The following is a 24,602-nucleotide window of genomic DNA, read 5'->3' as shown; positions in this document are numbered from 1 at the left end:
TTTGCCCATCGTGTGATTCTTTTACCAAAGCTCCTTTTTTCATATACCCTCTACTTGGCATAATTAACCAAGGGAAAGAGGAATTCAGCACAATTTCTAATCCATCACCTTCTGAATCCTTCTGTGCTTCAGCTATACCATAACAACTCAAAGTTGTTTTGTACCCATGGACTTTAAATTGGCCTGTCTTCTATCTACTTATGGTTGTAAAGCAGTTGTACTTGATACAAGCAGATAATTCTCTAAGACTCAATATTAATCACATGAATAATATAAGAATAAAGAATGATTTCAAATAGGCTAAGAATAAAAAAATTTTACGTGCGATTGTCTAATTTATATGATGGAACTTACATCCAGCCTTTAAGGAGTCTAAACATTCATAATGAAAAAAGTACAGAGATGATTTCTACTTTTAAAAGATGGAGTAGATGATCTTTCCCTTTTCCCTTATCCTGTGTACAGCTAAGATTTCTGGATATCATCTTATGTTTTATATGTGACGCTGGAAGATGGAGAGAAGGCAGACTGGCTAGGGACCTTGGGACCTAAGGAACAACTCAGAGGTGATGTTTCTTGGGTTTTCTTTTTGCCTTGTATATCCTAGGCTGAGTAATTAAGATTGCCAACAGATGCAGAAAGAAAAATGAGGGCTGGGCAGTAAAAGCCTGCTCTCTCTAACCAAAGGACCAGGAAAAGGGCAGCCTACCAAGACAAAATTCGTAGATAGTGACCACTTTAATCCAGACAAACACCACTTTAGAAAATATTGCCAACAAGACTTGGGGTTCAGCCTGGACTTCTGTTCTCAGCTGCCAGTAATGAGGCACCCCTGCCTCTCCCTGGTAGGATGGTATCGGAGGAGACCTAGGTAGAGAGTTAGGAATTTTACCATCACCCAATGGTAATAAGGCCACCGTCTCTCCTTCCCCTCCACACATGTATTTGTTTCACACATGAAACAAATTTTAAAATACAAAGTGTCAGCAAAGAAATATATAAAGAAAACCCAAAAGGAAATTTTAGAACTGAAGAATTCCATTCCCAAAATAGAAAGCTCAATGGATGGGCTCAACAATAAAATAGAGGGGACAGAGGAACGAATCAGTGAACTTGAAGATATTAAGAGAGGAAATAGACTGAAAAATTTTTAAAAAAGATTGAATCCCAAAGTCCTGTGGAACCATAATGGAAGATCTAACATTTGCGTCATTGGAGTCATGGAAAGAGGTTGGAGCTACAAATGTATTTGAAAAAATGATGGCTGAAAACTTTCCAAATTTGGCAAAAGACCTCAGCCTGTGGATTCTAGAACCTCAAAGAGGGTAGACCCAAAGAAGTCCACACCAAGACACAATACAGTTGACCCTTAAACAACACAAGGTTGAACTGTGTAGGTCTGCTTATACACAGACTTTTTTTCAGTAGTAAATACAGTACTAGATGATCTGAGGTTGGTTGAATCTGTGAATGAGGGTAAGGAGGGCTGACTATAAATTATATTGGGTTGGCCAAAAAGTTTGTTTGGTTTTTTCCATAAGATAGCTCCAGTGGCACTTAGTTGTCTTTAACTTCATTCGAAACAATTTTGTTAGACTGTATTGTGACAACTGTCACATCAGCGTGCATTTAAAAACAAAACTTATCAAAATTGATGAATTTTTGTGTAGCCATTTTCATATTGAAGATGAAAGAAAAAAGCCACATCTTCGGCTTTATTTCACAAAAGGTAAAAACCCAACCAAAATGCAAACAAAGATTTGTACAGTGTATGGAGAAGTTGCTGTGACCGATCGAATGTGTCAAAAGTGGTTTGCGATGTTTCATGCTGGAGATTTTTTTCTGGATGATGCTCTAGGGTCTGGTAGCCCAGCTGAAGTTGATAGCGATCAAATCGAGACATTAATTGAGAACAATCAACGTTATACCACACGGGAGATAGCCGACATAGTCAAAATATCCAAATCAGGCGTTGAAAATCATTTGCACCAGCTTGGTTATGTGAATCGCTTTGATGTTTGCGTTCCACATAAGCGAAAAAAGCCTTCTTGACAGTATTTCCACATGAGCTTCTCTACTTAAATGTAATGAAAACATTCTGTTTTTAAAACAAATTGTGATGGGCAATGAAAAGTGGACACTGTACAATAATGTGGAACGGAAGAGATCATGGGGCAAGCAAAATGAACCACCACCAACCACACCAAAGCCTGGTCTTCATCCAAAGAAGGTGATGTTGTGTATATGGTGGGATTGGAAGGGAGTCCTCTATTATGCACTTCTTCCAGAAAACCAAACGATTCCAAGTACTGCTCCCAATTTAGACCAACTGAAAGCAGCGCTCAAAGAAAAGCATCTGGAATTAGTCAACGGAAAATACATAATTTTCCATCAGGGTAGTGCAAGACTGCATGTTTCTTTGATGATCAGGCAAAACTGTTAACAGCTTGGCTGGGAAGTTCTGCTTCATCCTCCGTATTCACCAGACATTGCACCTTCAGATTTCCATTTGTTTTGGTCTTTACAAAATTCTCTTCATGGATCAATTTTCAATTCCCTGGCAGACTGTAAAAGGCACATGGAACAGTTCTTTGCTCAAAAAGATAAAAAGTTTGGGGAAGATGGAATTATGAAGCTGCCTGAAAAATGGCAGACGGTAGGGGAACAAAATGATGAATATGTTCAATAAAGTTCTTGGCGAAAATGAAAAATGTATCTTATTTTTACTTTAAAAACCGAAGGAAACTTTTGGCCAACCCAATACATGATTTTTGACTGTGCGGGGGGTTGGCACCCCAATCCGCCCTTGTTGTTCAAAGGTCAACTGTATAGTCAAACTTCTGAAAATTTAAGACAAATCTTGAAAGCAGAGAGGGAGAAACAACACCATAGCTACAAGGGAAAATCAATGCAAATGACAGTGGACTTCTCCCCAGAAAAGATGGAGGACAGAGGAAGTGGCATGACATTATTCAAGAGCTGAAGGCAAAGAACTGTCAACCTGAGCTCTGTGTTTTTTGAAAGTAGCCTTCAGGAATATTGAGGAAATCAATACATTCTCAGGTGAAAAATATGTCACCAGCAGACCTACCCTAAATAAAGGAATTTTTCTACCTCTGTCATGTGCCTGCAACGTCCTGTTCATCTATAATTGTACAAACTTTCTTTTAAAAACAAGGAATGAATATAAACTACTTGAGAACATTGAGAAAAATAGTCTGTGCTTATAATTTGTATAAAAAGTGAACATAGTTGGATGTGGTGAGATTGTAAAGTGCTTGAAACACATTAGTAGAGTTCTGACTTCATGGAGGGTAGAGAGATGAGAATTGTAAGTTCTGAATACTGAAGTGTTCAGGAACAAACATCTGGTGGTTACATGAAGGATGGTGATTGGGAAAAAATTGCACGCATAATGTAATTGTCTTGTGATCTGGTGATGTGCCAGCAGAGATAAAAGATGAAAGAATTAAAGAGTGAATCCTGGAGAAATTTTGTATGTTTTCAAACATTGAACTTTTTGGAACCAGCTGCTGTTGTGATGGCAGTGCCAAGGGAGAAAACAGTCAATATCCAAGTATCCCTGAATAAGCTGCCTTCAGTTTTTCCTCATCAGTAAAACCCGTGTCCTCTTTTATTATATACGTATTATAAACCTTGGTTTCGTAGTCTACTAATGTCATAGTCCAACCCTAGGGAATAAGTATAATTAAAAGGACATCTCCTAATTTAAAGTCCTTTTGAAATTCCAGGTCTGTCATTTAAAATAAAAATCCATTTAAAACAATATTCTGAGGTTTACTTTCTGGATAGTAATATCCTGGAGTTAATTTACTCTTGAAGTTAAGAAATGTTTTATGTGAATTAATTTCCTTGAGTCACAGATAATGGAATTTTTAGTGAATTGACAGTCATACTGAGACAGCCACTGTAGTAATTATGCAGTTTAGCTACACTTACATTTGGTTAGTTAGAAAGATGATACCAATAAATTGTAGCCATGGCTTCAATTACCATATATGGATTAGTTTTTAACATTGTTCCATGGCTTAGCTTATCCCTCAAAATATTGGAAGTGCATAGTGCTGTTCATATGGGTTGCTGGGAAAGGCAAAAATATTGGAATCAGCAGAAATTCAGAACCTTCTCTAGGTAGTTCAGTGATGTCATCCTTATATAGGATGCGTAGAATTACTTTATAAGCCTCCAATATATTGATCTAATAACATAATTTCATATTTCAAGATCAGTGCTTGCTGGAAAGTAGTATGCTTTGCAAAGTCTGCAGTTAGTCTGGTGACTCTTAAGTTTCAAATCATTGTGTTTTAGCAGCTTAAAAGATGTGTATTTTGTCTTCATTAACATATGTTTAGCTGTCTGGTGGCTAAACCTGATTTCAGGCATTGGATTCAAATAACTGTTCAGCAGTGTGCTGTGACTTTTCCCATTAACTCAGCCACTTCGCTTAAATGCATAATTTGTAACAAACATATGGTTGTGCTAAACTGAGAATAATTATAGTTGAGTTTTAAATGGACATTTCCACTTAAAATTTTTATATAATCTTTGTTACTAATGTATATCTCACACCTTATTAGGAATGATTGTATCTAAATTTCATCGACACACTCTGAAAAATTATATCTCAAGAGACAGCATTAGGTGACTTATAAACAAACATGTAGAAGTTGAAAGGGCCATTATTTACATATAGGTTCATAGAAAATAATTTTTGAAAGATTTCTCTAAGAGTGGGAGAATTTGTGCCTATGTATGTGAAGATAGAACCAATCTAAACAACTATAAGTTTAAATAATCTACAAAACTGGTGTCCTTTCTGATCCTCGACTATTGCATTTTCATACTTTTAAATATTCTTGAAATCAGAATATGAATAGAGTTCCATGAATAAAAAATTTCGTTTTTATCTTGAGATATAGTTCAAGCTATATCATGAGATGTAGCTTGTTAGACCTATAGTTGTTGGAAAGCATATGTTATTCTTCTTTGACTTTACATTTTTGACATGTTGAACACTAATTTTCCTTCATGAATTATATCTTTAAAATGCACTTGGATGTGAAAAAGGGTGCATTCAGTTAATACAGGCCATAGTCAGAATCCTGAATATAACTAGGGCACAATTTTAAAAGGTGACTAAAACTTACTTTCTGTAAGTGTAAGCATATCAGTTACCCTCCAGGTATATTTCTTTCCAGCAAAAATAATTCTAGATTGCATATTAATTATAATCCACCTGGTTATATCTATTTGGGAAGTAATATATGCAAATACTGTGGCATTATTTATATACTATTACATTGACAGGCATCTTTTCAACTTTTCTTTAAATTAATAAACTTAGAGCAGTTTTAGATTCACAGCAAAGTTGAGTGGAAAGTACAGAAAGTTCTCACATACGTTCTATCCTTACATATGTACAACCCCTCCCCCCACTATCAACGTCTCACGCCAGAGGGGTACAGTTGTTACAACTGATGAACCTACACTGACATATCATTATCATCAGGAGTCCAAAGTTTACATTAGGGTTCACTCTTGATGTTTCACATTCTATGAATTTTGACAAATGTCATAGTAATGACACGTATCCACCATTGTAGTGTCTTACAGAAGAGTTTCACTGCCGTAAAACTTCTGTGCTCTGCCTGTTCATCCTTCCCTCTCCCCAACCCCTGACAAGCCTACTTTTGATCTGCTTGCCTTGAACAGATACCGTCTGTTGCAAAGTACATAAAACACATAATATGTCCTGCTTTGAAAGGGATGTGAGCTATGCATTGATTCTGGTCTTGGAGCTCACATGATTTTTTTTCTGCATGTGTGAATGATGATGGTAAGATATTATAGCCTAGTTTGTGATCTTTTTCTGAATTGAAATCATTTAGCAAATTCTGAAGTAATCCTTAGAGGATCTAAAGATAACAGATGATTCTTTTCCAGTTTTACATTGAATAGGTTCTCAGTGAAGCTATTAAAATTTAGTTTACATTGGAAACATTGTTATGAATATTAAAATGATGTTTTGAATTGGCCCCCCTTAAGAGCATAACTGTGAAGAAGCTCTGATGACTTTAACATCCTAATTATTCTCTTGTTTATTACAGCTTTAGTAGAATTACTTGAAAAATTTGTCCTTCATCTCTCTGAAAGCCCATCTGAATGCTACTTCCCCTCAGTGGAATATACAGGTACAGTTTAAACATTTTTGTATTTTGGAAAGTGCTCAATGTGCAAACAGATAATGTTTCATAGAGGAGTGTAATTAGACACAAATATGCACAAGGATTTTTCACCCTAAAAAATCTCTCCCTTCGTGCCATATACATTCCAGATATCTTTCAGTTTCTTCTGTGCAAATGTCTGGGTTTCCTTGTGACTTTCTAGCTTCGTTTTTGAGCTCTTTTTTTTTTTTCTGTCTACCCATTAAATACTGTTTTTCCTTAAGGCAGTATCTTCCAATGTCTTTCACTCTTCTGTTTTTATCCACTAGGAGATGATTTCCTAGTGATTTCATCTGCTTGCACTGTTCTACCCACCTTATATATTGATGACTTCTAAATATACCTCTTCTACTCAAAGATCTATAAGCTTCATTCTCATATTTCCAGATGCTTAATTGGTAAACATCACCTGGATGTGCTAAAGAACCCTCAAGCTCAAAATGTCCACCTTCTCGTACGTCACTGAGATACATCCTCCTCCTACACCGTCTATTTTTGTGGGCAGTGCAATCATCTGTCCCTCTAAGCCAGGTTCCCCCCCAGTCACCAAACTGCATTCTGTGTTCTTAATATAGCTCAAATTTATCTACTTATATCTATCTCTACTCTTCTTTATGTTAGTTTAGGCCACCATTACTTTTTGCCTAGGTTATTACAACATTCTCTTTACCTGATGTCTCTAATTGGAGTCTCATTTCTTTTCAGAGGTATTCTTTATGCTGCTTTCAGAGTGACCTGTGAAGTGTAAATCTGACCCGCTCTTTCCTCTACCTCTTAGAAGCTTACCATTGACCACTGCATACAGTTTAATCTTCTTATCATAGTACCCAAGGCCTTATGTTACTCTTCTCCTTTCTTCTCTAGCATCATCCCTTTCTCTCCACGCCTCATATTTGTTTTTCAGGGGCACTAAACTATTAGCAGCATTGCCAACCTCACCCTCTCTTCTCCAAATACACATTCATTTATTCAACAAATGGATATTTTCCTCTGCTGTATAATAGAACTGCTGTAAGCACTTGGACACATCAGTGGACAAAAGAGAAAAAAGTCTTGCCTTTACAGAGTTTACCTTCTGATTGGAAGACAAACAATAAATAAGTAAAAAGATTCAGTATGTCAAGTGGTATGGTGATAAGTGAGAAATGCAGAGCAGGGAAGGGGTCTAGGAAGTGCTAGTTGGGGGTGGCGGTTCCAGTGTTAAATAGTGTTCAGACCAGCAGAAATTGGGAGCAAGGTACATGGATGTTTCCAGAGGGAGAGACTTCCAGCAAGTGACTAGGAAGGAGATTAGTACAGCTCAGAAGGAGTAGGGGGGAAGGATTGTTGGTGTTGAAGTTAGAGAGGAGAGGATGATATAGGTTTTTTGTTTTTTCTTTTTTTTTTCTTGTGGCCATACTACGTGGCTTGTGGGATCTTAGCTCCCCAACCAGGGATTGAACCTGTGCCCTCGGCAATGAAAGCACGGAGTCTTAACTACTGGACTGCTGGGGAACTCCCTGATCTAGGGTTTTTAAAGTCATTGCAAGGTCTTGAACACAGGAGTGACATGCTCTGATTTACATTTTTAAAAGATCACTATTGCTGCTGTATCAGGAAAAGACTGAAGAACAAAGGGCTAAAGCAGGGAGATGAGTTAGGAGGCTTTTGAAAAGATGAAATGGCAGTGGCTTGGATGAGGATGTCAGTGGAGTTAGAAGTACTTGGATTCTAGGTATATTTTGAAAATAGGACCAACAGAATTGAGTAACAGACTGAATATGGGGTGGGAGAGAAAGGAGTCAAAAGACCCAAGTTATTGATCTGAGCCACTGGAAGGATGGGATTACCAAACACTGAGATAGCGAAGAATGGGTAAAGAATAGGTTTCAGAGAGATTAGGAGCTTGCTTTTATGTTATGTTTCCAATACTTACTACACATTTAAGTAGACATGCTCTGTACATGTTGGCTGTTTGAATCTGGAACTTAGGGAGAAGGTAGGGCTGAAAATACAAATTACTAAATCATCAGCTTAGTATATAAAGCCAATACACATCTCTTTGTCATGTTTTTCTCATATTCTGACTTAATGTCTAATTCCTCACGTGACAGCACACTCCTGTAAGGTAGTTTCCTTGTCTTACCTGTCGTATCCTCTGCACCTAGAGTAAGAGTGCCAATAAATGTTTGACAAATAAAGGAAAAAATGGGGCTTCCCTGGTGGCGCAGTGGTTGAGAGTCTGCCTGCCGATGCAGGGGACACGGGTTCGTGCCCCGGTCCGGGAAGATCCCACGTTCCACGGAGCGGCTGGGCCCGTGAGCCATGGCCACTGAGCCTGCACGTCCGGAGCCTGTGCTCCGCAACAGGAAAGGCCACAACAGTGAGAGGCCTGCATACCACAAAATAAATACATAAATAAAAAATAAAGGAAAAAATGGATAGAAGAATGAAGGATAAAAGCTTTGTATACTGTGTCAACCAGTTGGTTTACTCTATTGTCTGTTAAAATTAAAACATTTAAGATTTCTGAGCATTGATTCATCTTGTGCCTTAGGACAATGAATTTAGTAACTGTGTAAAGGGTGAAGAACTAAAATTTCCCAAAGGTGAATATCCAGTGCCTGGGGCTCAGTAAATGAAGACACAGTGAAGAAAAAGCAGAGAGGTAGCATAGGCTCATGATAATAGATCATCATGGTATATTGCCCCTCTTCCTCGTAAGGGTGACGTGACTTTTCTGTTTGCTAAAGAAACCATCCTTCAAATATGTGTTATTTATTCAAGTTAGACACAATGTGTCAAATCTCCATAAAAAGAAAAAAATTTTAAAGATACATTTTCAGTCTGGCTCAGACTAATTTTTTTAGCTCTGTTATTCATCACTGCCCAAATACATCCTGTGCATTCATATCACTGAACCTTTGTTCCTACTGTTCGCTCTGGAAAAACCTTTTCCTCCCCATGACACCCATATGATAATGTCCAACTGCACTGTGAAGTTGCAGCTAGAATGTCACCTACCTTCTTATTCCCAGTCAGAAGTCCCTCCTCTGTGCTCCTGTTGCATTCACATTAAACTACCATTTTGATATTTATTATATTGTATATGGCTAATTTAAATTATTTCATTAGGTCTCAAATGCCTCTGTATCTTTAATATGGCATTTGAGATATTTCTATTGGGTTACATATACATACTGTTACATAGCATCCATATTCACACAGTACATTTGTATAACAATCCTAAATCTATTGGGATTTACAAAAATACATAGGAACATATACCTAATTAAATCATAGTGACATCTAATGCAGATTTGGGAAAGGGATAAAAGTGATCATAAGAAAATGAAAGCAAAGAAATGAGAGGAAAATACAAGGCGGAATTTAACAGAAATTAAGGTAGGTGAAGGGAATTGGTAACTATTGACCACTGCTTGTGAATTAAATAGAGTGCTGAGGCACCTGATGCGCATGATATCATTCAACCCTGTAACTACAGTTGCCCCTTGAACAACATGGATTTGAACTGTGCAGGTCCCCTTACAGGCAGATTATTTTCAATAAATACATACTACAGTACTACCAATCCATGGTTTGTTGAATCCTTGGATGCCGAACTGGGGATAGAGAGGGCCAGCTGTAAAGTTATACTCGGATTTTTGCCTGCATGGGGTTGGCGCCCTAACCCTTGTGTTGTTCAAGGGTCAGCTGTACTCTCTGAAGTAGGCATACTCATCACATTTAAAATCAGGAAACTGAGGCTCAGAGGGAAGAAAAGAGAAATTGTCAAGAGAATTTTGAGGAAAAGCATCTGTGAAGAAAATTACAACTTTATGAACAAACCTTAAAAAGAGTGTGAAAAACATACAGGGATTAATGATCAAGTCTGTGAGTAAGAAAGGAAACAAGTAAGAAGTGGTGATCATGGAGATTTGCATGGCCAAAGTGGGTATCGGGCTTCCCTGCTGGCGCAGTGGTTGAGAGTCCGCCTGCCGATGCAGGGGACATGGGTTCGTGCCCCAGTCCAGGAAGATCCCACATGCCGCGGAGCGGCTGGGCCCGTGAGCCATGGCCGCTGAGTCTGCACGTCCAGAGCCTGTGCTCCGCAATGGGAGAGGCCCGCGTACCGCAAAAAAAAGTGGGTATCTCTCGTCTTCAGCATGGTGGTCTTCAAATTCTGCAGCTCACTTTGGCACATTGTTCTATTGGGTCGTATTTTCTATAGATAATTTAAAATTAACATTCTGTTGTATATGTTATCTAAATACTCAACAAGGCTGATTGCTCAGTGTGCATGCATTTACTACCCTCTGTTATATTTCTAAATTATGCTGAGGGAGATCTCAGATGTTGGCTTCATTGAATGTATTAACTAGACAGATAAACCCTGAATGTGAATTTAAATTCTTTAAAGGCTCCAGCGGAACAGCTATCCACTGGCGTTGTAGAGTACAGATGAAAATAAAGTGGCTTCCTGTTGATTGATTGTTATCCTTTATCATTTATTTTTTGGCTGGTGGAACAGTGGTTTGCTATTATAAAATTTCACTCTATTTACTTTAAATAACCAAAAACCATGTTTTGATATAAAAGATGTTTCAAAGCAGACACTGGATAGATATATTCAATGTTTTTTCTTGTTTCTTGAAATGAGAAATTGATTGGTTTCTTAAAAATGACAGCTTGCTAAACCCTAAGGTAGCTGAAATTAGAATAACACAGTCATCCATCTGTTGTTAGCTCCCTCAGGATTTCAATCCATTATAAAATTTGCAAATTCTGGAAAAATCAAATTAGTTTGGCTGTTTATCACCTTAAAGAAAGAGGACAAACAGATAAAGTTCTGCACACTTGCAGTTTGTAACTCCATACAAGTATCTTTCCAAATCCTAACAGGCATTAACCATTTGTCAGCTCATTTCCCTGGGATGAGTTGGAGATTTTTTCCTTCTGCAGTTGCTTCTTTGAAATGATAAATTAAGTAGTCCTTTCAGGGTGGTAAATATTTTAATTTTATCCTTTTTCTCTTTATGTTATTAATCAAAAGTTTGGAAAAAATATCAGAATATCATTGTTTCACCTTTTGATTAATATATACAGTTAAATATCCATTATACTTCCTTTGGGTATTCAGCAAATATGCTCTTTTCTGTTTTGCATTTATGGAGCGTGTTTGTGAGTATGGTCAATAATTGGCAAGGAGGTATATAATATGAATGACCCTGTCCTCAAGGAAGGGAAATAGGACATATACCTAAAATGATGAATTAAATAATTTGCAGCATATGGTAAAATAGAAAATAAAGAAATGGAAAACTGACATTTTTCAGCTGGCTACTTTGTTTCAGGCAATGTGCTAGAGCCTTTAAGTATGCTATTTGAATTGAGGTTTTGTCAAATGAGGGGTTGTGTGGTATGTGCCACAGGTGTTCAGTGGAAAGAGTGACCAGTGTTGACTAATGCCATTATGGAAGATTAGGGGAGGAAGCAATGATAGAGCAAGAGGAGTGGCACTAGTGCAGCCTCCTGGGCTATTACAGCTGAAAGAAATAGGAGAGGCGAAGAGTCTTGCAGGCAAGGGCAATTGTATAATCAAAGACGTGGAAAAGAGTAATGCTTTTCTCCAAATAGTGCTGACTATATCACGTGGGATGCTGAGATTTAGGCTAGTTTACTGGTCATAAGGAATTAAATTTTATGGCAGTAAAAATTGAATAAAATGGATAGATAACAACCACATGTTAAAAAAGAAGCAACAGAACCTTCAGGCTTACTTTGGGGAAGGAAGAAGGTAGGAGGAAATGGACTGACTGGTTGGTTTCTTTGGGTGGTGAGAGTTCTCTGGCTTTACTGCTGATATAGCAGGGCTTCAAAAGATTCAGTCAACAGCCAAGCTGTAACTGCTCCTCTAATACTGGATTTGTCCCCCAGTGGAGATACGGTTTACTCTTCTGAAAATTTATTTAGTTTCACACTATTAGCCAAGTGCCAGGCAGAATAGATTTAATTTCTTCTACCACTGCTCTGTGCTAGCTTTCCAAATTAAAAGTAGAACAGAATGTATTACCAAAGTGAGTGATTTCAGTCAATATTCAGTTAATTTTTTCAACTCATTTTGTTTTGAGACTATTATATTTGTAATTAAAATGATTGGTTATTGCAAATAATTAATGCTGAGATTGAATTAGGCATTGTTGAGTAGGGTAAGTCTGATGCTATAGGTGTCATTGTTTGGTTGGCCTTTATTCAGTAACTTATTTTATTGTGCTTCACAGTGACTCTGGGGTATCCTTTTGTTTCTTGATTTCAATATACAGAAAATTGTTTGTTTGTTTATTTATTTATGGCTGCATTGGGTCTTCGTTGCTCCATGCTGGCTTTCTCTAGTTGTGGCGAGTGGGGGCTATTCTGCTTGGCAGTGCACTGGCTTATTGCTGTGGCTTCTCGTTGCAAAGCACGGGCTCTAGGCGCGCAGGCTTCAGTAGTTGTGGCTTGCGGGCTGTAGAGCACAGGCTCAGTAGTTGTGGTGCACGGGCTTAGGTGCTCCTCGGCATGTGGGATCTTCCCAGACCATGGCTCAAACACATGTCCTCTGCACTGGCAGGTGGGTTCTTAACCACTGCGCCAGCAGGAAAGCCCCAGAAAAAATTTTTAAGTTCATATCTATTTCCATCTCCACCTTGCTTCTAGTTTGATACGTAAAGCACAATTTTTGTTGTTCATTGGATGTTTGTTCATTTATTCGTTCATCTACTCATTCATTCACTCAATGTTTGTTAAGCACTTATTACATATCCCACACACTATTGTGCACATTTCAGTAAATCAATGGTTACAAGTGATGCATCAGAGTCCCCTGAAAACATCCATTTTTATCATTAAATTTTACTTAATCATTTTGCTCCATCAATTTTATTTCTGAAGATTTTAATTTCTGCTTCATAAGTTGTTTTTAGTCCAGATTAAATGTAACAAAGATTATTTCACTGAACTTTTGTAGCCCAAGATCCATTTCTACTTGTCAGATTGTCATATTGTATGTCAAATACAGATTTAAATATGAAGCCTCTTTTTTAATATATACCTGTGAACCATTTTCTGACTTCATTACTGCTTCAAGAAACTTTTCATTTCTTCTTTTTCTAACGGAATTTTATTCACTCTCAAGTCACCTACATCTGTATCATATTAGTGATTTTTGAGTGGATATTTGATATTTGTTTTGGTCTGCTTAATACCTCATATATTCTCCTTTAAAAGTCTTTTTGGAGATTTAACTGATACCTTCTTTAAAGTGAAATGTGTGGGGCAAGGTATCACTGTCCAATTATAACTGTCTCTAAAGTTCAGTTTTATTCCTTTAAGTGTGGATCTCAACTTCAATGCACAAGAAGTAAGCTGTAGAGGTCTTCTAAAAAGACAAATGACTGAACAGTCACCTTCCACAATCTTCTTCAGTAGTCTGGAGTATTTATTTTTACTTTTAAAATGCTCCTCCAAGGATTTTGATATACAGCCACAATTGGAAAACATTATCTGTTGAAATGTGCAGAGTTAAGTTTTTACTCTGAAGGTACAGAATCATAAGCTTTTAGAGGGAATGGACTTGGGAAATTATTCCTACAACATCAGGAAACTTATCTGTCATCTCAGGCCGACAGCTAGGCCACTCTGGAAAGACGCTATCCTTCCATGGTGAAGAACTAAGAACTTGAACCTTATGTAAATATTCAGTGTCATAGTCTTTTTGGGCAAATTCTCTCATCTTGATTCTTGACTTTATTCCATTCTTTACTGTAATGGTAGAAGGTACTCTGATCTATAGAATCCATGACATTGGTAATGCCCATTCTTAGCACTCTTAGTTCACTGCATACTTCTCCTCTATTGTGAAGATATCTATATGTATTCTACTTTCCAAAAGGGAAACATAAGTATTATTTTAAGCATACAAATCTACATATTAACAAAGATATTTCTTATGCTTAATAATCTAATTTTATGTGTACTACATTCTAAGTGTTATCATCTAATCTAACTTAACATCGTCTGGTAGTAGCTTATAAAATCACTTTCGTCATTATATCACATTATGATAGTTGATAAGTAGGTCTGTTCCATGGCTTTAGCAATATATAAAGTCAATGTTTATTTTATTGAAACTATTGAAATTTTGCAAAATCAGCCAATGTCACTGACACTACAGCACTAAAGTTTTACATTATTTAAACTTAGGAAACTAAGAACTTGAAATTATGGTGAGCATATGAATGATGATTAATAGTTTTTAAATATTGGTCATTATTTTGTGAGTGAGAATAATTTGTGGTATATGTTTTAGTACCAAGTGATAGAAACCCAAATCAGACTTTTTTCTTTTTTTGTCTGAGCAGAAAAAGAGGCAGAATCATTGGCTCATAGTATTCAGTAATAGTGTAAAGCTGTCCTTAGCAATTTGTCTCCTTTCTATGTCTCTCCCTTTCCTTGTATTGAATATATTGGATTCATTTTTCTCTACTGGAGACACAGAGTACCTCATAGCCCTGTAGTTAAAGGCGAGGGCATTGTGGGGGAATACCATCTTCACGCTAGTTTGAAAAATCTGGAGAAGACATTGCTCAGCCTGTTGCTAGGAGAAGGACAAAACTGGTATCCTTCTTCCTTAGGGACAGAAGGTACATCTGTTAGCAGAGTAAGAGTTATGAATAGCAAGGAATTCTAAGCTATATGAACTGTAGCTTAATTGCTATCATTATAGGTGAAATTCAGCAATATTGCTGAGATCGTATTCTGATCTAGATAAGTAAAACTGAGATGTAGCTTATCAAGAAATTAACTGACACCTATCTTTTAAACTTTTTATTTATTTTTCTTTAAGAAATCACCCCTCTAGGCTAGATAGGTGACCAACCAGCCTGGTTTGCCTGGGACTGTGAGGGGTTCCTGGGGCATGAGACTAAGTGCTAAAACCATGCAAGTCCTAGGCAAACTAGGAGAAGTAGGTTACCTTTACCAAGAGTGCTGAAAGATGAATTGTTGCTTTAAAGAGTAGATGTCTGATAACCGTGATGTTTACTTTGTTCTTCCCTATCTCTGCAGATCTCAAGGCTACCCATATTTTAAGGTTCAGTTTAAATGCCACTTCTTCCCAATCTCTGCCTCCTATGAATTCATGTAATTCTTTATCTGTACCACTCTTGTTCCACTTTGTGCTTTAAAACATCTTTGTCAGAGTTATCTATATACACATTTTATCTCTGACACTACAGGCAAAGTTCTTTTAGGGCATGATGTATGACTTATCTTTTATCCCTCATAGATTCTAGTGTGGTGCTCCACACTTTATAAGAAGGGATTTATTAAAAGTAATGAATAAATTCATGAGTTAAGTAGGTATATTGTTAATAATATGAGATGTACTAGTGTGTAATGGGAAAAAAAAACAGCTGATACAGAATTCAGAAAACCTAGCTTTTGCCCCTCCCTATCATTAGATAACTCTGTGATTTTGGACAGTTTCCTTATTTGTGTGTGTGTGTGTATCCGCACACACACTGTGCACACACTATAGTTTCTTCAGGCAAAAATTGAAAGTTTCAGCTAGATCCCCCTTGTTATCTAGTGATGCTTTTGAGTGTTCATGCTTAATTTGGTCATCCAGTGTTGTCAAAGACTAATCCAAACTTTCAGCCTCTCCTGTAGTCCTCTGTACTGTACAACCCCTTCACTTTTGGTAGATGATCACACTTCATACCTCACAGAGAAAATCTGCCTGCGGGAAGAAACTTGTTCAGTCCACCCTCGTACATTGCTGTACGTTATATGTAGAATAATATCAATTATTCCTTCCTGACACTGACGTGTAAATCTTTAAGAAGTAAACAGACATACTTATCTATATTTGTAATTCAAAATCTTATATATGCATTGCTTGATGAAAGTACAGTATTCTAGACCATTTTTGTGTTAACAGCTTTTGTGTCCTGAAAACCAAGTAAAAGTAGATTGCTTTAAAACTATGATTATTTGTTTTGTACTTAATGTACTTTTAAATGCTTTTTTTAAGAGAAAAGTTATTTTGTAAAAAGCTTCCTGTTAATTCCTTTGAAAAATGTAACTGACAGCTCTTAAAAGAACAGGATTCATCAGTGTGTTTTCAAAATTTACATTAAAATATGTAAAAATATTGCTTTCATCAATTTTCAATTAAAATGTGATTATTATGCAGAGTTTTATAATGTTTATAACCCAGTGTTCTGTTGTTTATAGCTACTGATGCAAATGTGAAGAATGAATGTCTTTCATCTGTGCAACAGCTTGGCGTTAAAATGACTGTCAGGTATATTATAGGGAAACATCTCCCTGTGCATTTCTAGAATTTGTTTTGTCTAGCTGATGTGTGCTTAATAGTATTTAATTTAACAATCAACTATTTTGTATGCTTTAAATGCAGAGTTTGTCATTCAGAAAATAATAACTTTGTTTTGAGGATATTGGCATATGATTGAATTACCCTTGCAGGTAAATCAGTTACAGTTCATTACTACTTCATAGGCTAACTACAACGTATTTGAGTCTCTATGACTGTCAGATTTTTTCCAAAAATAACATTTTAAAAATCAGCACATTGGTAGCACAATCATACCATTTTCTAAAATATGTTTAGTTTTTACTGTCAGGATATAGTTATGAGTACAAAAGTACCTTAATGTAGATGCAGAAGTTAAAATGAATAAACCAATTATAGTAGTTTGAATTTTTTGTACTGAAATTATAATTTTCAAAAGAAATGGACAAGCGGAACAGACTGAGAGTTAAGGTCTGAGTCCTTGAACTCCTCTTTTTCTTGATTATTACATGGGAATCTTGATAGTCCCATTCTGTCTACTTCATTGGGTCATCTTCAGAAGCAAGTGTAAAAAAGATGCATGTGAAAGCTTTTAAAAAAGACTGTTTGGGGCTTCCCTGGTGGCACAGTGGTTAAGAATCCGCCTGCCAATTCAGAGGACACGGGTTCAAGCCCTGGTCCGGGAAGATCCCACATGCCGCGGAGCAACTAAGCCCATGTGCCACAACTACTGAGCCTGCACTCTAGAGCCCGTGTGCCACAACTACTGAAGCCATTGATATAACTAATATAACCCATTGATTATGTTTTGTGACCCTGTACCTGCCTTTTATATTGTAATGACCTATTTCCATTCATTGTATATTGTAATGACCTATTTCCATTCCATTCCATATGGAAATGGAAACCATAGATAATATGAGCAGTCTAGTCACATATTTTTTTAATTCAACATAATGTCTTACTGTTAAGAGATAACCAAAGTGATTTATAATGAAACATTTGTATACTACTGCAGTGCCAGTAGTGAGACAATAGCTGGCACCCATTTAGAATCATTTTAGCTGTGGCAGCTACGAATAGACTGATTTTATTTTGGTGCATCAAATATTACAAGAGGGTTGCCACTGGCAAAGTGACTTTGCAAAATGGTGAACAAGTCTTAGTAAAGCTTCAAGCAAAGCAAAAGAACTATCTTTCCCTAAGTTACACATGGTTTCATTCAGTGTATAATAAAATATATGACTAATATTTTATGATTTTATATGAAACAGAATTAATTTCAGATAATTATAAACAGATTTTTCATCTCTGCAAATGACAGGCAGGACATTTACAAGTTGTTACTGTGCAGGACTGACTGTCCCATGTCTAACCTCCTGGCCCTTACTCAGCAACTATCTGTAGTCCCCCAGTCACTATGACAATCAAAAGCACTCCCGTAAATTTCCAAACTAGCCCCTGGGGGAGGTGCCACCCTCATATAGAACCATTGGGCTGTATGAACTCTAAACTTAACATTATGTCAACCTAGCCTATGAACATTCCATGTTTTAGATTAAATTCAGGAAAAAATGCTTGTATTCTACTACTCATCTATAGTATCCATGTTTTGTTCTTTCACTACCATTTCATTTTCCTTTAAAGTTGTTGTATTTACCAGATGAATACTGCTAATTCCAATAGATCATAATTATCAGGTACATATATTGAGTGTTATTCTTTCATAAGTGCTCTGTATAACTAGTTATGCTAAAAGTAGAAATTTGAAAACTTAAAACCATGAGATCTCAAGAGAACTACACTTTGATGAATGTTAAAAAATGAATTTACAATGCAGGGCCTGACATTTTTTCATTATGTTTTCTGGGCTTTTACAGGTATGGCAAGTTCCTCAACCTGTTAAGAGATGGTGCAGAAAATGATCTTACCTTGGTTTTAAAGCATTGTGAGAGATTCCTGAAACAGCAGCAAGCTTCTGTAAAATCTTCTCTTCATATCCTTTTCGAATAATTGACAGTACTTGAACTCTCTTCATATGTTTTTCAGAATTCTTTGATGGGGTACTTTAATACATTAATAGGAAAAGAATACTTTAACCTATATTAGTGATTTGTTATGATATACCTTTATGGTATTTTATTCTATATTTTAAATATGTACTTCATTAGACTGAGTAGTAATTATTAAATTTTATTAGTTGAACCTTAAATGAATAAGTAAAGTTATTAGAATGTATTTTCAGTTATATATAAGGAAGTTTTAAAAATAGGTTTAGTAAATCAGAATAATACTCTAGATTTAGTAAATCTAGAATAAGAATAAAACATGCATTTATTTTATTTGAATTGGTTATCTTTCAGAAATAGGGTTTGACTTTAAGAAAAAAGTGTGTACAGATCTTTTACATTACTGAATTCTCAACATGTGTGGATTTTTTTTTATACTTGATTATGCTAATAATTTGGCAGATAACGTAAACTAGAGAAAGGATGGTACTATTGTGTTAGTGACTTGAACAGTGTGTTTCCACGGAACAGATAGTTTTTCCTCCAGTTGCTGGTGCTGTTGGCCTCCACTGGGCATGTCAGCGCACATGTTACATTAAAATAGTCACTGTGCAAGTGATTTATTAATAAAGTTTGATTTTATATCAATAGCTTATAAATTGGTTGAAGACAAAAGGACTAACTATCCTTAATATCTCCTTCCTGAGATTCTGGAAATGAATATTTATGGAGTTCTTATATCTCACCATGTTAAGATAAACTATTATAAAAGTTCCTTAACTGTGCTTTTCAGTCTGCTTGCAGGGGAGTTACACTGGCCATGACTGGTTTGTATCTTCTTTGTTCATAATAATGTTGGGGGACAAAGACAAAACATTCCGATTTCTTCAGCAGTTCTCCAGGCTTCTGACTTCTGCTTTCCTTTGGTTGCCAAGACTACATATTTCTGTAAGACTTTTTAGTCTATTTTTAAAGGAGCATTTTAAATTTTAAGGAAAATCCTATTTAAATTCATTGGGATCTTATTATTTTATTTGTAGAGTGCGCTATGTACTCAATATTCGTTTTCTATCTGAATGCAATTTTGAGTGATTCCTTTTGAAGATATAGATTTGGCATTTTCTCGAATACTTGCTGTCTTACCTGATGGTAACTGAATGAAAGATTAGTGATAATAGGTGCATCATTAAATTTTAAACTTGTCATTTAGTAAATTATAAAATTCCATATATAAAAAGAAAACTATTGAATGGATATTTTTATTCTTGCTCTGTTAGAAAGAATCTCAGGTTAAATTATAGTATGAGAAAATAATAAGTTGGAATTGTATCCATATTGTATAGAGGAAAAGCACACTAACTCTATATACATTTTGGAAATCTATGATGAGTTTTGATTAAGGTAGTATAGTGTATTTTTAAAGATTTTACTAGTTCCATGAGATCCAAGTTTAAAGGTAAGTGCATCCCTCTATTAAAGTCTCTGTATTTTGTTTTACTAATGTACTTATTGCCTTTAAGACCTCCAGCTTGGGGAAACTATCCATTAAAATAAGCCATGCTAATGCTTCCCAAACCTTTTTCATGACATGTTATCCTTGGACAACAGAATTACACAGTACCCAAGGATAAGTTGTTAAGGGGGCTAGAGAGTATCAATGTCAAGTTAAATGAAAGCATTTATGACATGCTTTTGCAATATGTATTTGTGATAAAGAAAAGAAAGCGCCAAGGCATACATTAAATATTGAAATTTTATGATTTTATGCTTGAAATAGCTGTATGTAATTCCTGAATAATACTTCACCATAATGAGAAATTTGCTCACGTGAATAGCAGGAAGCAAAAGGCAAAAAGCTATGTACTAGCTTTTCTCCAATCAATGGAACTGTTTTCCTTCTGTTAACCAGAGTTTGAACAATTCTTTAAATTGTACATGAAGATTTAAAATATCTTAAAGGTCTTTCACTCTTTCATTTACAAATGTAATGTTGAACATTCTTTTGATAATAAGTATGGATTTTAAGTCTATCACACATTTTCATGTCAAGTATTTTAAAATGATACCTACATGCCACTAGTCTTAAGTATTCTACTTTAGTGTTCAGAGTGTGACACAGTCAGACATCACCAATGAACTGTTTTTAACCATAATTTTGTAAAGTTGCATTTCTGCTTTGACACTATAAACCTAGTTTTCTCACACATTATTTTATTTTTAACACAACAAGAGTGATGTGCTCCACTAGCATTTCTTCCTATAAAACTGAAATCAGGCAGGACTCTAGCAGCTTTGAATTTATCAGATTTGCCATTTTGATAGCATCAATTTAATATGGAACATAGATCCGTGAATGGAATGGAGTGACTTATTACTCAGGGGTTTTAGAATGAGCTCTTGATGTAAAACCTTGACACCTTTCTGTTGGTGCATCTGTATCATCAGTAAAGGCTCATGCAGTGCCTTCTGTAGTATCATTTTTTTTCCTTTTCAAGTGCAAATATACCAAGTTGAATATTTTATTTATTTTATTACCAGTAGTTTGTCTTACTGTTTCTTTGTAAAACAAAAACATTCTGCTAAACATTCCTCTTCAAGGATTCTATCTAGAACTGTTAGCTAAGTGCAGTAAATAATGTCCATATAGTCCATAGTACTCCATAGTTTAAATGTTTTTGATTTAGTAATCTTTTGGATTGGTGTTTTTGCTATGCCACTTTCCTTGTTAGTGCATGCAGTAATAGACTTTAATATATTACTTAAAAAGTGGTCCTTTTCTATTATGTTTGTTCCATTGGTCTCAGACGTTACACTGACACTTTCTATGCAGGTTGACAACATAAGCAAATCTGCAGTTGCCACAAGACATGTTAAAGACACTTTAGCTTTAGCCATTAATAGCACAGACTTGTCCACCATCTTTAGCACAATACCACATTTTTGTAATCAACCTCAAAAAAGCTTCAACCTGTTCCCCCAGTCCCCCATTCCCCTACCTCATTACCCTGTTCTATTTTTTTCCTTTTGTTCCATAGCCTACATCAATTCCCACTATGCTTCTTAATTTATGTATTTGTTTATTATTTATACACTTAAACATAAGCTCTCTGAGGGCAGGGTTTTGTTCGCTGACATGTCCCAAACTATGTCCCATCATAATTATTCAGTAAATGTGCTGAATATATGAATTAATATTTAAATAGAAATTTGTAAAGGACAGTAGGCTTTTTTATTACTTTAGGAAATGTATTTAAGAGAGCTCCTCGGGCTTCCCTGGTGGTGCAGTGGTTGACAGTCCGCCTGCCGGTGCAGGGGACACGGGTTCGTGCCCCGGTCCGGGAAGATCCCACATGCCGCGGAGCGGCTGGGCCCGTGAGCCATGGCCGCTGAGCCTGCGCGTCCGGAGCCTGTGCTCCGCAGCGGGAGAGGCCCCAACAGTGAGAGGGCCGTGTACCGCAAAAAAAAAAAAAGAGAGCTCCTCTACATTCGTAAAAGTGTTGTAAGCAAATTGCATCAAAAAGATTTAAAAATTTGGCCTAGGATAAACAGTATAGGACATAATGAAATATTAATTTGAAGTTCTCAAAATTTTATAAACTATTACTGTTATTGTGAGATAAAAATAATTTGAAAAATGTGTCCTTAAGCTGTTTAGACCAGAAGAACTCTTTAATGTATTGATTTAATTAAATTATCTTCCAATTTTATTTGTCCTTAAGAAAATCCTTCCTGAATGATAAAATAATCATTTTTTATGGAATTTCATCAAGAATCAGTTTGACTAATTGTTAACATCAAAGCTGTTAATAAATATAGATTAAGAAAAATAAAGAAATCAGTTATTTCCATGGAGGAATACCTAATCTCAAACAATAATTATAATAAAAGTTACAGTTATATATGCCTTCTCTGTTAGTAGAAACATATGAAATAGAACAAATTAAATTGAAATAAAAACTGAAGTATTTTAATGCACATAAAACCAAAACTGCATTGATGATAAACCAGGCTGAAGTGGCATTTGAATGAAGTACTGTAGTTCAACAGGAAGGTATCATGGGACACTTACTTTATATATATTATATTATTTATATAGATAAAATAAGAGTGTGTGCGAATATCTATATCTTCCTCTTCATAAAATAAAGTAATAACTACCTAACGCGGGAAGTTTGGAGTTAAAAATTCTAATAGCATTGAAATATTCATTTGATTTAAATTTTACAACCATTATGTCGTGGCATATTTGTAATCCATTTGCAGGGCATTAGCAATGGTAAGTCATGTAACGAGTCACTTGCTTGGAAAGAGGACAGGTGTCAAAACCCCTTCCCTTTCTTACGTGCAACTTTAAATCTTAATCATATTTGAAGATTCCATTTTCCTATGTGTTTTTTTTTTCCCTGAGAGGAGAAAGATTTGTTTTTTAGAATTATAGAATCAAAGTTTAAAAAGATATCTCCAGAGTTTTCTGTTCACCCCTCTGCACGATGTGCATGATGCACATGCTGCACAGAGTCACTGCAGCACTGCCAATGAAACACGGCCTGTTCTCTGCCCACAGAACTCTAGAGTGGAGGACTGGACTGGATTGGATTGGATCAGTTTGGATTGGTTTGGAGAGTTTGTCTTTTCTAATAGGGTCTTTCTATTTAATTTCCATAGATTTTTCTTAGTGTCAGGAATAAAATGACTCATCAGAACTACCTCTAGTGGAAGAAAAAAACTAAGACTGCTTACTGTGTTTCATTTCTTTAAGCACATATCTTTCATTTTTAATCATTAAAGCCAAATACTCTAAGAAGTGGCATAACATGAACATTTTGGTACTGATAATTTTTTGCATGATACTGGCCTAGTGTATATGTTACTTAGGTGATCTATTAAACGCTGTGATCCTATATGTGGTCTGCTTAATCCTATATTCTGAATTTTATTTAGAGTTACCTTTTATTAAGCGTTACCATCCTTTCCAAGAGTTATGACTAACCAAAATATATCAAAACACTAAAAGTATAACAAACATAATTTATAATTTGATGATTCAGAAGATTCCTTGTTATATTCATGTGACTCAGAGCTGTCATTATTGATTTGGTTTTATGAATACCATTTCCTGTAAATTAGAGTTATGAAATAAAAATAGGCCAACTAACAAAACTTTTATTATTATAAGAAAGTTTCCTGTGATTACAGTGTGCAATCATTAGTATGTTGTTGTCATTCAGTCAATTTGTTGAGTAGCTACTCTATGCAGGGCTTGGCACTGGGAGCTGTGTTGGTTACCAAAATTTATGACATAATTTCTTCCAACAGAGTATAATTCATAAGAGTAGAAGAATTCTTGCCTTATCTTTGGGAATCCATTACATAATAATGTTTTATTTTCTTTGAGAAGGAAATTAATTAGTCTATTATCTCCATCTCTATACAAACCTATTCTAAATATGTTGTTTTTAATGCAAATTAGAGAACACTGTGTAAGAAATATTTCCAATATATACAATTCTTACACTATTATATATATATATATTCAGAAAATTATTAGCTAAGTTTGCATTGAAAATTAAAGTATTACATATGTATAAGTTGATTTATTTTGCTTTTACATATATTTATTAGATTCATTAATTCTACTCTAAAAATAGTAATTAGTGAGACACACTGTGTATTCAACAAAGAAGATAAATCAAAGGGTACTAATTCTCATTCAGTTCATATTATTATTCTTAACTACTTAATAAAAGTAATTTTCTTTGTCTGCACATCCATCTGAAGTTGACTACAAGATGTTCATTTAATATGCTATGTATGTCTTCAGTCGTCAGTATATAATATTTTTTTGTGTACTATGAGATACCTCCCTAAGAACCTATCATAAAATATATATTTGTACCTATATGTTCCCACAAATATATATTTCTACAATGGGAAATGGTAAACCATTTATCATAATGATAAAACACAAAAACTACTGATAAATCAACTCACTGATTTCAGAAATTTTCATATATT

The 24,602-nt window shown here is 35.6% G+C and overlaps 1 protein-coding gene across 4 annotated transcripts in view; it reads left to right on the top strand.

Moving 5' to 3' along the window:
• TBC1D32 (TBC1 domain family member 32) overlaps nt 1-24,602 on the top strand; it is a 193,854-nt gene that overhangs the window by 134,183 nt on the left and 35,069 nt on the right. For all 4 annotated transcript variants that reach the window (XM_089921967.1, XM_089921968.1, XM_022555523.2 and 1 more), the window contains 4 exons: nt 6,129-6,212; nt 16,500-16,569; nt 18,459-18,574; nt 19,381-19,535. In XM_089921967.1, coding sequence (XP_089778093.1) covers nt 6,129-6,212; nt 16,500-16,569; nt 18,459-18,574; nt 19,381-19,535 — 425 coding nt within the window. The remainder of the gene's footprint in view (nt 1-6,128; nt 6,213-16,499; nt 16,570-18,458; nt 18,575-19,380; nt 19,536-24,602) is intronic.

This window comes from Delphinapterus leucas, chromosome 12, assembly GCF_059928025.1.
Source record: "Delphinapterus leucas isolate spDelLeu-1000000601 "Yukka" chromosome 12, BTC_Dleu_Yukka2, whole genome shotgun sequence".
NCBI lineage: Eukaryota > Metazoa > Chordata > Mammalia > Artiodactyla > Monodontidae > Delphinapterus > Delphinapterus leucas.
The sequence above is the reverse complement of the archived record's forward strand: the minus strand, read 5'-3'. Positions and strand labels throughout refer to the sequence as shown.